The following is a 17,280-nucleotide window of genomic DNA, read 5'->3' as shown; positions in this document are numbered from 1 at the left end:
AAAGGATATCGGATTATGATTCACCTTATTTTCTGGATATAAAAAGACATTTTCATTTAATTAAAGATCAGCAGGAAAAACAAAGATAGGCCTGTTTTATAAATTTGGATATACCCTTGGTGAATAGTTATTATTTCCGATTCAACAATCAGATTTTTCACATAGAGGTCATGTCATTAATGAAACATTCCGTAAATGAACCTTTTCTTACTTGGACTTATTTATGTGTCATTTTCAAATATAGGCGTCAACCTACCATCTGGTAAATGTTCTATCTTTGGCTATTTTGTGGATTTGCAGCAGTGTGAATTCATACCGTGGTCAGAATTACTTCCTACTGTTCAGACACTAATTCAAAAAGGTAAGGAGAATTACCAGAATCATACTCTGACTTTCCTAAAATGTTGGGACTGCTTTATATATATAGAAGTAGTTATATGAGCAACTTTGAGGACTGACCTGTTCCGAGTTAGTGCAAAACCACTCAGACCTGTGTTTCCAAAACATGCCTTTAAGAAAATAACCACTGGGGGACGCCTGGGTGGCTCAGTTGGTTGGACGACTGCCTTCGGCTCAGGTCATGATCCCGGAGTCCCAGAATCGAGTCCCGCATCGGGCTCCCAGCTCCATGGGGAGTCTGCTTCTCCCTCTAACCTTCTCCTCGCTCATGCTCTCTCTCACTGTCTCTCTCTCAAGTAATTAATAAAATCTTTAAAAAACAAAAAAAAAAAAAAGAAAGAAAATAACCACTGAGTATTGCTTTCTGAGAAACCGAAATCTATTTGACTGAGTCACTTATGCATTGTAAAACTATAGCTCACTGAAAGTCTTGCTAGTGGAAAGATTTGATATTTTAATTAGCTGTGGTTACTGAAAGCAGAAGAGGGAGAGGACCAAGACCTCTTTTAAAATAGGAAAATCATATATGTAAGAACTATACTTGATTATAAAAGAAAGAGCTTATCAGAAAAAAGGAATCATAGCTTCACAAATGTCCAGATATGCTTCATTGTTCTTATTCTCAATCTTCTGCAGACTTACAGAAAACAAAGATATGGAAAGTTGTTGTACCATGAGAGCTTGGTTGAAGTTTGAGGCAGGAACTTAATGATCAGGCTTCAGAGTTCTTGTAAATACAAGAAATTCAATAAATGCAAATTGAGTTGAATTTCTCTGAAGTCAATTTTCTCCCATCAATGAATTTCAAAGTTTTGTTATAAAACTTTCTGGCAGAAAACAACCAGAGATATCAAAATTATGAAGCATCCAGAAAGTTCTGATTTTAAAATGATTTATACCAGCATTCTGTTGTATATTTGTCACAGTAAGGATTAGTGGGTGATTATATTTATTTAAAACCTCTGAGTTGTGTATCATATGTTAGTGCTATATTGGCTATTTTAACCCTGAGCTTTATTACTACATACAAAAAAACAACTGAGTATCAATGCACATAACTCAATATCTTAGTTTACCATTTCTATGGGAAACCAGAGGTATTTCCTCCAAATCTGAGATACAACTTCCTCTGGTCCCACTTTATCCTAATTGTAGGCCAAGAGCTTAAAAGATACTAAAACCCTCCTGAGCTTTCAAAGCCAACCCATAACAGGAATCGAAACATCAGAACATCACAACATCACCTTCAACTGAGCCTGTGCCAAGTAAATCAGAGGACCTGGTACCAGACCAGTCTCTGGCACCAGAAACAAAAACGTAACAAAACCGCACATTTTTTTTTTCATGACAATCGAGGAAGATTCTCAGAAATACCATTAGTGATGCGCAGGGCTTTGGAATGAAAACACGGGAAGCCAACTTGTCAGTATACATCAGAATTCTACACCGTAGTCCAGTTTATACCGACCCAGCAACTGTGCATGTGAGAGGCTGTGTGCAGAATGACATGGAGATATTCTCTAAACTCAGCGAAAGCCTGGAAAGAACATAAATATCCATTGCTGGGGCACTGGCAAGAAGTCCATGATACCTTCAAATACTCAGTTTTTAAAAGTTGCTGACCGGCATACACAGTATGGGAACTCGTTCCTAGGATACGGGAATGGGAAAGAGACTGTCGACCGCATGCCTTTATGGCCTTCAGAATTGTGCCCCACGCGAGTGTGTCAGCCGGTCGGTTGCTAGCGTTAGAAAAGCGACTACAAGATGAGCAAGTGAGGTCTCTGTCATGTGAAGCCCTTCTGAGAAGTTTAGCTGCATAATACTGGAAAGAATGAGAGTAGAATTTGTAGGAAGCTGTGGATTCAAGAGAGATTTGGTTTAGTTTTGGGGGTGTGTGCGTGTGTGTTTTATTTCATATGAAATTGCCCATATTCAACTGAATTTTACTAAATAGATATCAGTTTTCCCTGGTTCAACCAATAAAAAGATGGGAGATACTAGGACGTAAATATTTGTACATCGGAAAGTTTCAACAGCAACAAGACAGATGAGGGGAGGAGAAGGCTTACCCAGGAAGGGAAGTTCTTCTGAAGGACTGCAGGAGGCTGGGCAGGAGAGCTGCTTTCTTCCTGTCACTGGAGGGAATGGGGAGGAGAAGGGGCCCATGGGTGGTGGGAGTGTGGGCGGAGTGGGGGCTGGCTCACCAGCTGAGTGCCAGTGGAAGGAACAGCTGCTGAGATCAGCAGAGATGACTGGGGGACTGATGGTCCATTCTGGCTTCTCTGCAGCTGCTGACATGGTTTTACAATGTCCAGACTTTTCCAGAAAGTATCCAGTACCCAAAAGATTAATGTTTATCTATAGGTCATTTGACACTTTTTAACTTTACCTTAGGAACGTCCATGCTAGTGGACCCTGAAGGATCGAGTGAAAACCTGTTGAAGATCACAGAATATGGAGAGAACATCACTCATATCGCCACCCGAGACACAGTGTCCCTCTCTTTCCTCATAAGCTTTCTCTTAAAGAATTTCTGCCCCGTACTTCTCACAGGTATTAGGAAGATTTAAAGAAGGAGAATTTATAGAGTTAAGAACAGGCTTAGTAATTACATAGTCTAAACATTTTACTTTATAACTGAGGGGGTGGGGTATGCTCTGAAAGGCTCTAGACACTATGTCAATATGTATTCCTACTCACAGTGTATGAATGCCCATTTGCCCACATTTGCCAGGTGAGGACGTTATAAATCTTCATCCTTTGGTTCCTTCCAAGACAAATTCCAGAAGTAGAACCACAGGATCAGTGCACACATTGGGCTGACAGCCTTAGAGTGTCCCTGACGGAAGGAGCACAGATTGGTCTAATTAAATGTAATTACATACAAGGAAAAAATTAAAAGAACCTGCCTGATTTAAAAAAAAAATACACAATTCCTCAACCTGATGTTTAAATGTTTCCGTCTTTTAAGGTTACCACGTGACTAATGCATACAGCCCCACATCTCCCATAACATTTATTTTACCCCTTCCTTACCTTTTGTTGCCCATCACCAGTGGCCCTAGTATTGCTCCCAGAGTTCCACATGGAAAATAATGAGGCTGGAACTCTCACATAATCTATATGTTGCCTCCAGTTTGGCCTAAGAAGATTCTTACTCTTGGGACACCTCGGTGGCTCAGTGGGTTAAGCCTCTGCCTTTGGCTCCGGTCATGATCTCAGAATCCTGGGATTGAGCCCCACATCGAGCCCTGCACTGGGCTCTCTGCTCGGCAGGGAGCCTGCTTCCCTCCCACCCCCCTCACCTGCCTCTCTGCCTACTTGTGATCTCTGTCAAATAAATAAATAAAATCTTTTGAAAAAAAAATTCTTACTCTTAATATCGGGTGGACTGTGCAGTCCTGACCGTGTTCTGCTGGAGTAGTTTGTCACCACCTCTCTCCCCAGATTGTGTCGACGGAAACGTTCAGGGAAATGAATTTCATGCAGCAGCTCCTCTCTGCTGTAAGCTGGAATATTTGCCAGAGCCATAAATGAGCCTTCGATTAAAAACAATGGGTAACTCTGACTATGTCCTTTTATCAGAGCTGTAAGTAATTTGAGAGGATTTCGTATTTATGTCCTGGTTTACCCAGGCTTAACCATGGTTTTTTAAAGGAGAAAAGAATCTTTTTCATGCAATTTTCATATAAAATGTTAACTGGTTCATCTTAATATGTTAGCATCTATTCATTTCCTTCCACCTAAAAAAAAAAAAAATTTTTTTTTTTTTTTTTTTTTTTTTCCTTAGGAGACCCTGCTGTTGGGAAAACCAGTGCCATTAATGAAATGCTTGAGAGGTTGGAGGGTCCTGGAGCACTGGATGTGAAATACAGCTCCATCTTAGGAGAAGTCCTACTATACAGTGAAATTAAAAAATCAAGGTTGTATATTGAAACACCAAATTTGATTTGTCTGGTAAAAAAAAAGTTTGCTTTAATATATAAATGTGCCTTGTTTTAAAAAGCAAACCTGCTATGTAGAAATGCAGAACTCTTCCAAAGAGAAGTGAAGAAGAAAATCTGTACTTTTCCAAAGTATTAACACCTAGATTAATTCCTTTAAATGAGAGATTTTACCTTTATTTTAAATATAACTAAAATTAAAATCTCCTTTTTTTTACATAACAAAGTACAGCTATGAACTATTTTCCTTCCTGGAAAAATACACCTAAAACTTGCCAAAAACTATTGCATATAATTGGTTTTCTTGCACTAGAATTTTCATCTTATCAAATATGAAATATTCTTTAAACATGGGACTCTTGATCTCAGCTCAGGTCTGATCTCAGGGTCACGGGTTCCTGCCCCATTTGGCTCCACCCACACGATATGGCGCCTACTTGAAAAAAAAAAAAAGTTCTTTACAAAGAACTGTCGTTCTCCGTGTCTCTTCCTGAAGGGAGGGATGAAAAAGAGTTCTAAATTGTGCAAATAAAAAGTGCAAACTTTTAAAGTTAATTCTAATTAAAATGTGAGAGAAGCACACTGTTGTTTGAACAGAATGACACGGTTGGATTCCTCCCACGCTGCAGGCCATCTCCCACCTGCACTCGTCAAGGCTGTCCTGTCTTCCCAAGACATCTTGAACTTCCTCACGTCTTTCCAACGGCACTTGGTAGCCGGAGCCCCGCCACCTGCATGTTGCATGAATGATTTTGGAATAGATCCTACTATGCTTAAATACGGCTGTAAAAAGTCCAAGACATGAGTTTTGAAACATTTAATGTCATGGGTGTCTTTCCTTATCTGAATTATTATAATCATTAGTAGCAGACACTAGAAAAAGAACTCTTACTACAGGGTCACTGTTTAAACTGAACAGGATTTTAATAAAGAAATCACAATACAGAGCAACATCTAAAGGCAAGACCAAAGTAAAGGTGAAAGGGGTTTCTGTTGAGCCATGCACAAGGGAAAGTGCCGTTTACAAAGGGACTAGTGAGTAAATGGCTTACTACCCATCGGGCACACCAGTAACCTGGCACCCTAGGAATTTGTCCAGTTTGTTTTTGAGAGTAAGCCTGTGTTGTTGAACTTAATGGTGATGGCAGTGGCACAATCTTCTCTGTAAAAGTGTAAATGGGAAAGAGGAGTATTTGTTTCCTTGTAGGAAAGCGAGGTAAAACCCAAAACACACCGGTACTTTGATTATATTTTGTTTGCTTGGCTACTGTGGGAAGCGAGCTAATCTTGAATCTCGAAAACCTTGTATTCCAATAGCCTGAAGCAGAATATCAGCCTCTTGCTTTCTGAAACTCCCAAGACAGGAGCTGAAAGTCAAGGTACGCATTATGTCATGTAACTCTCCTTCCTCTCTCAGCCATGTGCAGGTCACCACGTGCTTGTCCAGAATCTCAGAATGAACAGATTTCCACTGCCTGTTTAAAATCGAGAGTCCTAAAAGATCCCCACTCACCCTCAGAATGCCCTGCTGTACCCAGCAGTGGGGGGTGGTGATGGCAGAGCTTCCCAGCAAGTGGGGACTCCGGCTTCTCGGGAGAATGGTGGACTCAGTCTGGAAGTCCCTGGAGGCAGGGTCGGCCTCTCCTGTTCCTTCACCCTTGTCTGAGTAACGCAGTGGAGAAGTTACTATATGCATTCTCAGGTCCTCCTGGAGAACTCGAGCCGGAAGTCTGGGAGCAGCCACCCCATTTCTGCAGAGGAAAGGCAGAAAAAGCAGGGACAGACCCCAGACATCGGGAAGGAAGCCTGGCCCCAGGGTTCTTGCCAGAGGAGTTTTTGGTTCTGGGTCTACTTTTGGGTTTGCTGTCGCACCATCCGCAGTGGCCCTCGTGGAGGGTGCTCTCAGGGAATGTGTCCTGAGTGGACACTGGTGCCTGCTGCCTTCAGACCTCTGTGTGCGCTTTCAGTACATACATACCACCTTGCACATCCGGACACTTGGAAGTCCTAAAAGCGTACTTGTGTCAGTTGTGCATAAACTACGGAGCGTTCCCCCAGCTTCCCTGCTGTTGTATTTGGCTGTGTGGTTGTGGAGTCCCTGCAGACCACACCAAAGGAAGGAAGTCCTGGGAAACATTCCCCAGTTGGTATTCCTTTGCTCACTGAATTGTCCTCAGTGATTTCCTGAAAATGACAACGCTAGAGTAAAATTATGTAATGTTCACATTTCCCAACACCATAAAATAAATCACACATATGCTTAAAGTGCTCTAAATCTGTGTTTCTTTTCCATATTTGGCATAACAGATAAGCATATTAAAAAGCCAGCAGTCAAAACTGATGAAAGTTCCTTGAAAAATGATAAGAAGGGAATTATAATATCAACGATAAATTTTAGCATCGGTATCACAGCTGCCAAAGCCAAGGAGATGATCCTGAAGAAATTAGTCAGAAGAACCAAAGACACTCTTGGAGCGCCGAAGAACAGCAGGGTAAAAACACCTCCCGTCCCACGGGCTAATCTCAAGTGCTGCTGAAGCCGCGTGTGACTTGCTTTCGTTAATAACCGTAAACAGAGAAAGCAAAGTGTCACATACACTCCTGCACACGCCAGAAAATGCACTTTATAAACGGAAGCTCCGGTTTTCAGATCGGCATAAAATTGATCAATTTTACTGATTCGGAATTACGAAAGCCAAAAGAAGTTCCTGGAGTCTAAATTAAACATGACCAGATAAGACAGAAAACGTGTTAGATGCCTGTGGGTTTGTAATGGTGTATTTGACCACGTTTTTCTCCTGTGAGCATGGCTTGAGACTGTTAAAAACCAAAATGCAGCTGAGTTAACTGTAAGGATCTATTGGCTTTGCTCACTTATTCATGAATCTTCGAGGCATCCGCCTCGCAAAAAGAAGGGCGTTCCAGGAGCTGTACAAAATGACAGATCAACAGGCAGAAGGGTGGGCAACGGGGTGGGGTTTATATGACAAGAAGCGTGTTGGTTGTGGTGATGTCGCTTTCCCTAAGTGGGTGGCAGGGGTCCATCAGGTCAACGACCTGCCTAATGCTGAGTCACCGGCTTGGGATTCCATGAGTCGAAACTGTCATTAAGTCTGGGTTGGGTGCCATGGGGAACTCCATTTTGGGCCTATTGTCTTATTTTCTTTGTTTGTTTTCTTTTTTTTTTTTTAGGATTGTATTTATTTATTTGACAGCACAAGTAGGCAGAGAGGCAGGCAGAGAAAGAGGGGAAAGCAGGCTCCCTGCTGAGCAGAGAGCCCGATGCGTGACTGGATCCCAGGACCCTGGGATCATGACCTGAGCCGAAGGCAGAGGCTTTAACCCACTGAGCCACCCAGGCACCCCTATTGTCTTGTTTTTTTGTTTTTTTTTTTTTTTTAAGATTTTATTTATTTATTTGACAGACAGAGATCACAGTAGGCAGAGAGGCAGGCAGAGAGAGAGGAAGGGAAGCAGGCTCCCTGCTGAGCAGAGAGCCCCAGGTGGGACTCAATCCCAGAACCCTGAGATCAATTGTGACCTGAGCCAAAGGCAGAGGCTTTAACCCACTGAGCCACCCAGGCGCCCATATTGTCTTGTTTTTTTGTGTTTTTTTTTTTAATCATTTTTTTTATTTATTTTCAGCATAACAGTATTCATTGTTTTTGTACCACACCCAGTGCTCCATGCAATCTGTGCCCTCTCCAATACCCACCACCTGGTTCCCCCAACCTCCCACCCCCCCACCTCTTCAAACCCTTCAGATTGTTTTTCAGAGTCCATAGTCTCTCATGGCTCACCTCCCCTTCCAATTTCCCTCAACTCCCTTCTCCTCTCTAACTCCCCTTGTCCTCCATGCTATTTGTTATGCTCCACAAATAAGTGAAACCACATGATAATTGACTCTCTCTGCTTGACTTATTTCACTCAGCATAATCTCTTCCAGTCCCGTCCATGTTGCTACAAAAGTTGGGTATTCATCCTTTCTGATGGAGGCATAATACTCCATAGTGTATATGGACCACATCTTCTTTATCCATTCGTCCATTGAAGGGCATCTTGGTTCTTTCCACAGTTTGGCGACCGTGGCCATTGCTGCTATAAACATTGGGGTACAGATGGCCCTTCTTTTCACTACATCTGTATCTTTGGGGTAAATACACAGTAGTGTCTTGTTTTTAACACAATCATAAGAGGAAGAGAAGCAGATCTACATCCCCAGGGAAAGGTACCAAGAGAAGAGCCTTGTTGAGTGCTGTCTGCTATTTTGAAAACTTACCATTTTCTAAACTCATCTCTTCAAAATGGAATTTGGTCTTTTGCTTTTTAACAGAAAAATAGACATGTCATTTCATATAACTTTGTTCTTACACCTTAGTGTAATTAATATTCCTAATTTGTAATAGAAGATAAGGCAATACTAAGTGATATGTTTTAAAATCTTTTGTCCTGCTCCAGATTATATTGTTCATTGATGATCTGAACGTGCCAGAATCAGACGCCTACGGAGCTCAGCCGCCCCTGGAATTAATCCGGCAGTTACTAGATATGGGAGGCCTGTATGACACGAAGAAGAACACTTGGAAGGTACAGCATATACAAAGATTGTGTCCCCATTAACAATGAATTAAATATTCAGAACAGTGTTGAGTGAATTGAGAGGTTCAGGAACTCTAGTCAGATGAACATGCAGAACACATTGGAAACCCTACTTGAACCATGCCAGTGGCATCTTTGTCATTCTGCTCGGCTCCGTAGGATTCACTGTTAGTGAAAGTTATGAGTATGGCCCTATAGGTTTAATTTCTGAGTCAAATAAATGCTCACTATTAATCACATCAATAGTTCATCAGATTTTTCAGGGCAGCAGCTGTGAATATAGATGAAAAAAGCTAGTGAAAATGTTTCCCGGCACATCCTTACTGTCTGGGTAAGACCGCTCTGCGTCTTTATTTGCAAGATCACAGATCAGGGATGTTCAGTACCATTGCAAAGTCCAGCAGATTCCCAGGGCAGGATTCCTGTGTCTTTGTTTTCCTTACATTGAACCGAATCAGAATGGCTGCAGTTTTTGAAAAAGCAAATGCACTTGTCTCCTCACCCGGTTCCTTCCCTGGACATCACGAGCCCTGCACTCCAGAACAGACTTTGTCTGTGGAATTAAATGGTTGCATTACAAACAGGTTCATGACTCAGACAGACCTGGGCCAGCGATCCTGGACAGTACCCTGGCTGGTGCGTGGTGTCAGCGGGGACACCCAAGTGTCGGAACCACCGTCAGCACGCAGCCAGGAGAAGAATCCAGATGCAGCCCGGGCAGGAAGGTCCCCAGGAGGTGACCTGCACAACCTTGGCTTCCCTGGAGACTCACTCCATGCTCCCGAGCCCTGCCTCAGCACCAGAGTCCTCTGCCTGCCTCAGCCATGTTGCTCAGGGTCCAGTAATTGCTTCTTCAAAGACAAGCTATGGCTTGAGGACATTTAGAAAGCCTTCTAGAAGGAACAGCCCTCGAAATTGCTTTTGAGGATTTCATTTACTTCCAAGAAGATCGATTCTATTACTGTCAGAGTTTTTGTTTTTGCAGTAAATCGTCTTTTTGTCTAAACATTGAAATCTTCTGTTCACTGGGGGCTGGGAAGTGGATGATAATTCATTTTCTATGGATGCATGTACCTGTCCTTTTCATGCTTCCCGCAGAACATTCAAGATCTTTCTCTGGTGGCAGCCTGTGCCCCTGCAGCGGTCAGGAGGCATGCCAGCCCACGTCTGCTCAAGCACTTTTCCATCCTGGTGCTGCCTCACCCTCCACAGCACGCCTTGCGGGCTATTTTCCAGGTAATGCATCTAGCTTGTTTTCTGCCAAACAGAATTTTATTTTCATGGTATATGAGAAGACTCAAGAACTTAAAGCCATTGATACTGAAAGACAATTCCTTAAGGCGATGGGTTTTGTTCCCCCCCTCCCCTTTCCGGCCTGTGGTTGTCACCTGTCTCAAAGTAACCAAAACATCAGTCAGTGTGCATTAGAAATACATGCAGCGCATGTGTAATGCACGTGTAATGTGGATCCTGCGACTTTATTCTTGAAGGCCCAGATCCAGCATATCTTGGGAAGGGGGGAGGTGCTCAGGAGCCTGTATTATTAGCAAGCTCTCCTAGAGTCTTCTGTCTTGGTTTGTTCTCTTCATTTCTTTACAGAACACAAAATAAAAAAATCTGAAATATCTTATTAGAAAAACAGCTCAACTTGAAATCTGGTTTGATTAGAAAAATAAATTTGAGGGGCGCCTGGGTGGCTCAGTCAGTTAAGTGTCCGATTCTTGAGCTCAGCTCAGGTATTGATCTCAGGGCTGTGGGTTCAAGCCCTGCACTGGAGCCTACTTTAAAAAAAAGGAAAGAAAAAAAATGTTATGCAAGATTACTGATTTTTTCAAAGCTCATCATGTGTTTTTCTTCTTTATAATATAAAATTTAAAGATTAATGTTTAAATCTGTTTTTCAAAAAGCCCTTGGTAATTCTGCACATGATCAACAACAACCCACCAATTTAAAAATCCTAATGTAGGGGCGTCTGGGTGGCTCAGTGGGTTAAAGCCTCTGCCTTTGCCTCAGGTCGTGATCTCAGGGTTCTGGGATCGAGCCCCGCATTGGGCTCTCTGCTCAGCAGGGAGCCTGCTTCCCTTCCTCTCTCTCTGCCTGCCTCTCTGCCTACTTGTGATCTCTGTCTGTCAAATAAATAAATAAAATCTTTTTTAAAAATCCTAATGTAGAAGAATATATATATATATATATATATATATACATGCAGCAACCCAAAATGAGAAAATAGTTCTATCACTTAGTAGTCCATCTAGTAGCCTCTACAGGGGAGCAAGGGGGGTGGGAGAATTGTCAGCACCCATGGTATATACTCACATGGGGCATAAATTGTCCCCAGAGAGCGGCAATACATGCCTCTAGATCATTCACCAAACTCAGACGAAGTGGGATTTTCCCCCCGGTTTGTGACACTTGCAGTGTCTTTGTATTAGTCTATTTGGTTTAAAGTGGATTCTGGTTACTAACATTTTAAATGTCATTCATCCTCCATGATAGTAATACATCTCCTTTTCAGTGGGGGGATTAATTAGGAAGAAAGTATGCTTAAACTTTCGGGCTGACTATTAAAATTTCTTTTTAAAGGCTCATTTGGGAATGTATTTCTCCATCAATAACTTCACATCCAATGTTCAGAAATGTAAGGATCAGATAATAGCGTGTTCTCTCGCCGTCTACTCTCACGTATGTCAGAATATGATGCCAACCCCAGCGAAATGCCACTACCTGTTTAATCTTCGAGATGTGTTTAAGGTGTGTTTTAAAATTCATTCCCTAGCTTAACTTTAAATTGTAAGTTAAGGAAATGTGATTTTACTGAATTGACCTTCTCTCTCTCTCTCCCCATTTCTCCACTGTAAACATTCAATTGTTCGAGAAGGGGGGAAAAGGAATCCAAGTTGATTAGTTTTGCTGTTCATTAGCAGTTTACCCTGAGAGCCCTTTAGAAAGAATCATTAAAACAATTCCTTGTGGAGAACTCCGTGACGAAGCCGCTCAGACTGTTAGAATATTGGCTGAGATTCTCAGTGGCAAGGGTATGACGTGGCTTTCGGTTTTGCCTTATTTCTGAGATATTATTTCTGCTCTCTGAAAATGAAAGCCTGTATGCATTTTGTAAATATGCTTGTAATTCCCATGAGCCTTGTTTTTTCCAACGGGAAATGTTGCCATCCGTGCCGCCTTAGTCATTAGCCTTGATCAAATAATTTTCAGAATTAAAACATTAAGAAAAACAATTTGGGGGGGTTTCAAAGATTTTATTTATTTGTCAGAGAGAGGGCACAAGCAGGGGGAACAGCAGAGGCAGAGGGAGAAGCAGGCTCCCCACTGAGCAGGGAGCCCAATGTGGGACTCAAGCCCAGGACCCTGGGATCCTGACCTGAGCCATGCAGGCATCCCAAGAAAAACAATTTTGGAATTCAGTTTTTCTCTCCTTACCATGGGCCTGTGGTCCAAAATAGTGCAAATCATGTTTGAAATGCGTTATAAGTTCTTTTCATCCACATTCAGAATCTTAGAACATCAGCGTGAAGAAGCTCGTCCCCAACCCCACGGGCAGCCCACCTCAGCACCGTAGTCAGGACCCGTGACTTCCCAGGCCAGCGAGACCTCAGAAGCCAGGCCCAGTGGTCCTCATCCCCTCTCCCTTCATGGGGGGTGCTGTGTCAGTTTTCCCTGAGTATTAACCTGCCCATCTCATCAAAAATCTAGCTTATCACTTGGAGAAATGGACAATTCGTACCTAGATAATCGCTTCTATTTTTATGGAATCGTAAACCTGCAAAAATTGAGCCTCTACTTCACATACTACCTGCTATGTTAAAAACCTAACGTTTCAATCTCTCACAGCTTCTCCTGGGGCTGCTGCAAGCTGAGAGGGTTGTCATCAACTCCAGAGAGATGGCCGCTCTGCTCTTTGTTCACGAAGCCACCCGAGTGTTTCACGATCGCCTGATTGAATACACTGAAAAACGGCTTTTCTATCAACTTCTCTCAAAGGAAATTGAGAATTATTTTCAGGTAAACCTCTATTTTAAAAATTATTTTAAATGGTTATCTTGGGCAAAGGAGCTGTTTCCTGAAAGCCCTCCGCTGTTCCTATAACATTAGTAACAACATCATTAACAATCCCATTTTCCACTTGATAATTAATGTCTAAATGAGCATAGATTTGATAGGATGGAAATGACAAGGTCTTGATGTCCTTGGCCTTCACCAGCCCTGACCCCGCTCAGGTTTCTCCAGGACTGGTGGAAGTGCTCAGTCTCCGTAGCTCCAGCCCCTTGAACTTTGGTCTCTGTGGTGCCCCTGGACTCCAGGTCCGGAAGGAAGGAGAGCAGTTCAGGAGACTGAGCCCCACCACAAGGGTGGTGGGGAAGCAGAAGGGAGATCTCAGCAACTTTGCGAGGCCATGTGCGAGCTCCTCTCGAGAGAACTGGGGGGTCCTTCAGAATTCCTTCCAGAGGTGACTCCTCCTTCCTCTTCTGTCTTCTTTGGTGGTGCTGCTTTCTCTTGCCCTGTTCATAGGAGGCCAGGAAATAGAATGAATTCACAATAGGAAAAAAGAAGACTTTTGGGTATGAACCTTACATCTAGAAATACAGACATGCATGCAAACACATTTACGTAGATCTGTGTTCCTGTGTATATATGTGTGTGTACTGTGTACATGTATATATGTACGTTTAAGACTAGTCACAAATCCAGAAGGCTTTTAAAAGGCTTTTAAAAAATATTTTCTAGACCCTCCCATCATTATTTCCTTTTAGTGCAAGCTCTCTGCTCTTCAGCCCAGATCCTCCTTGACGGAACTGTTCACGGTAGCGCACAGCCCCACCCTCCCATCTCCACGGAGCAATCGGGGCAGTCCTCTTTCACCTGCACGTCACCACTCACTGTGGAGTCCCGCAGACGTGGCCCGGTGTCCCTGGGGCTGCTCTTCCATGACACGTCAGACTCCTTTCATCCCTACTTTTCCCGTTTGCCCTGCTCAGAGATGAGACTCCCCAGCCCACTCGTGTACTCTTCCTGTTTTCCTTCCCCCAGCAGCCTGAGAAGCACTTGAATATAGAGGCTCCCTACATGGACCCTGCCCATCTTTAAAGCCCAGCCCCTCCCCTGAGCAGGTATGGAGCTGTGGCAGGGGATCCCCGTGTCTCCACACCTTGTCTCTGAAGTTGGGGTAGCAGCTGTACCCACCTGGGAGGCTGTGTTGAGAATCAGCAGTGCTCATTTGAGTTTAGAGCAGTTACTGATATACAGTAAGCACCCAATAAATGTAAGCTGTGGGGAAGAACTGGACCTTGTGTCTATATTTCAGAAACAGACAGGTGGATTGGCAGAAAGAACCTGAACTCGAGAGTCAGACCTGGGTTTGTCTTCTAAGTCCAGCTCATGGTGCTAGGGGTGCTTCAGGCTCAACACGCAAAACCACTTGCAAAACCATTCCCAGGCTTTGCCCACTGCGCTCCTAGCTCCTCCTGGTGCCTGGGCCCGATGTTGCCCACCTTGGTGACCGGCAGTACTCTCCCAGCCTGCATCCATGCCAGAAACGGCAGCCCCTCAGCCCCACGTCCTAGCCGGAGTGCAGGGCATCTCCCCCGCCTCTGCTCCACACCTCTGGGACGCCTCTGGCCGTCCTTCCAGATTCAGCTCGTCCTTCCTCCTTCAGTGGGTGTTGCTGGCCAACACCGCACACTTTCCAGCTTGAGGGTCCCTTCTTTGTGTTCTCGCAGGACTGTGGACTTTCCTATCCTAGAACTCATTATAATGTAGTTACTTATCTCTCTCTCTAACCTTATGGATTCTTTGAGAACAAACTCACTGATTCCTGTCTCTTCCTAAATTGCCAGAATCCGGCATCCTTCCTTCCTCTCCATTGGTGCTCGATAAAGATAACTGGGAGGAAGGAAGAATGGAGGGAGGAGGGAGGAGGGACGGAGAAATTTTGCTAAAATAATGAAAGAGAGCTCATTCCTGCCCCGGGTGAAGTTCACAAAATCCCTCCTATAAATAGCCCCTACAGTCCAGGTTTCAGGCTTTGCCAGGCCAACCAAGCAACAGATGTAGAGGTGGTTGGTCGTGACCTCGCGCGTACTTCAGGGACACACGGCTTGCCCTTACAGCAGGAACAGCTACAAGACCCCAAATCGAAGACATACTGACCCAATCTTCCTTAAAGAGAGAAAGATATAAATTAATGCTCTGAGGATTTGGGTTTGTATGGTATCATTTAATCAGTTGGTTGGCTGGCTTATTTTCATTTTTAAAAAAATAAAATGTGATAATGCTAACAGTCTTTGCACTTGCAATGTGGCAGACACTGTTTCCAGAGCTTTCTATATCATTACTCATCTCAATCTATATAATGCCTCCGTGATGGAGGTCCTCTTGCTATCCTCACTTTACAGATGAAGAAACTGAGGCAGAGTAGGGTGAAAAACTTGCCCCAGGTTACACAGCTAGGTAAGCGGTGGAGTCCAACCAACCCAGGACAGCGGACTCCAGATACCCTTTTACCCATCATGTTGTCCTGCCACCCAACTGTGTTTCCTGGGTGCCTGCTAGGAATTTCCAGCGCTAGACACAGGCTGGCAGGGAAGGGGGTTGCTGAGACCCACGTGGAAGACCCACGTGGGTACAGTGCGGGTGCAGCACTTTCTGATAGAATACCATTTGGTCTCCTTTGCAACCCTTGTATTGTACTGTATGTATTTCAAAACACCATTCTGAGAAAGGGTCCATTGGTTTCACTGCCAACACCGGTCCACAGCGCACAAAAGGCGAAGAGCTCCCGAGGCCTACCTTGATCTGCTGTGCCAAGAGCTTCTCTGATGCAGATCTGTTACATTAGTTTTGATAACGAGTAGAATTTGGCTATTAACACATACTCCTGAATGATCATCTTACAATAGGTTCAGTGGACCAAAGAGAAACTGATGAACGACTCCACTGTATTTGTGGATTTCTTGGATATAAACACGGCCCATAGGAAAAAGATCTACCGGAACACCAATGACTACCATAAACTCGCCAACGTACTGAATGAATTCCAAATGAAGTTGAGCTCCGCGTCTTTGGAGGTACAGACAGACATGCTCTGTGTAGACTCTGAGGAGTGTGTGTGTATGTGTATGTGTGTGCACACAGGTCATTTACATACATGCACACAGATGGCTATATTTATTTCACAGCAGATATTTCCAAGGCATGTGTGTGCGTACAAGAGAAAGGGGGACACCTGGGTAGCTCAGTCGGTTAAGCATCCAACTCTTGATTTGGGCTCAGGTCATGGTCTTGGGGTCCTGGGATCGACCCCCACATTGGGCTCTGTGCTCAACTGGGCGTCTACTTGGGATTCTCTCTCCCTCTGTGCATGTGCAAAGGAGAAGCAGGGAGCAGCACCTCTGGCACCACTGCCCGGGGCAGGCAGGTGTCGGACGAGAGGCCCTGAAGAAACTGTAGATGCCAGAGTCCCATTTCCTGGGACTCTTCCCTCAGCAGGAGGCCCCCCAAGACAGAGCCGCAGCAGAACAGCACCGATGCTGTTGTTCTCGTCCTTCTCTTCCCTCGAGCCTGTGACTCCTGTGGTCCTGCTCCCAGCAACACTGGCATAGTGACAGTCCTCGTGATGCACCTTGATTTCTCATGGATGTAAATCGGCTTAATGAGTCTAGGTTGCTGGATTACCAAAATCGTCCCTCTCATTCCCGGATCCTTGTACCTAAAACTGCAGTGAACCTTCGCTATTTCTGTGCCTGTCACCAATTGATCTGTCCCATTTCCTCCGCCAGATTTTTCATTCCATGGTGTTCTTCAAGGAAGCCATAGAGCACATCGCCAGAGCCGCGAGGGTCCTTCGGCAGCCGGGGAGTCACATGCTACTGGTAGGAGCTTAAATTATTCCATAGTTTCAAAATAAGTTTCAAAATAACAACTGAGGAAATCTGATAAAATCTACCTCACTTACAGAAGTTTTATTTATGCAGACTTTCTCTTTGTGAAAGCTTGCACCCCCAGATTCCCACACAGGGTGACCTTCCTCTCTGGAGTTTGCGTAAGAAATGTTTCAGCACATAAAAATGCTTGTTTTGGGAAATCATTTGATGTGAACAGAAGTGATAAGCAGGCAGCATCTCTAGCATATCCTCAAACCAATGTTGTCTCTGTGCAGACAAATCTTGACTTTGAAGATGGTACATTTCCTGGAATATCGATTTAGAAACTTGAGTCTTTGCACAAAGTTCTACTGCTCATGAAAACAAGTGGGCGTTAAATTTTTGGAAGATCCCCAAATAACTTGAACAGAGAAAAGCTTTCAGAAGGCTAAATAAAA

General features: G+C 43.9%; 1 protein-coding gene across 1 annotated transcript in view; it reads left to right on the top strand.

The window, feature by feature from the left end:
• Positions 1-17,280, top strand: part of LOC111150822 (dynein axonemal heavy chain 14) — a 319,964-nt gene that overhangs the window by 192,175 nt on the left and 110,509 nt on the right. Inside the window, exons 43-53 of the mRNA XM_022508439.1 lie at positions 245-361; positions 2,797-2,955; positions 4,193-4,325; positions 5,664-5,725; positions 6,654-6,838; positions 8,805-8,933; positions 10,044-10,181; positions 11,529-11,696; positions 12,795-12,965; positions 15,860-16,027; positions 16,739-16,831. Coding sequence (XP_022364147.1) covers positions 245-361; positions 2,797-2,955; positions 4,193-4,325; positions 5,664-5,725; positions 6,654-6,838; positions 8,805-8,933; positions 10,044-10,181; positions 11,529-11,696; positions 12,795-12,965; positions 15,860-16,027; positions 16,739-16,831 — 1,523 coding nt within the window. The remainder of the gene's footprint in view (positions 1-244; positions 362-2,796; positions 2,956-4,192; positions 4,326-5,663; positions 5,726-6,653; positions 6,839-8,804; positions 8,934-10,043; positions 10,182-11,528; positions 11,697-12,794; positions 12,966-15,859; positions 16,028-16,738; positions 16,832-17,280) is intronic.

The sequence above is a fragment of the Enhydra lutris genome, unplaced genomic scaffold (genome assembly GCF_002288905.1).
Source record: "Enhydra lutris kenyoni isolate GAN:26980312 unplaced genomic scaffold, ASM228890v2 scaffoldscaffold24, whole genome shotgun sequence".
NCBI classification, from domain to species: domain Eukaryota; kingdom Metazoa; phylum Chordata; class Mammalia; order Carnivora; family Mustelidae; genus Enhydra; species Enhydra lutris.
Note: the sequence above shows the minus strand (reverse complement) of the source record. Positions and strands in the feature narration are given on the sequence as shown.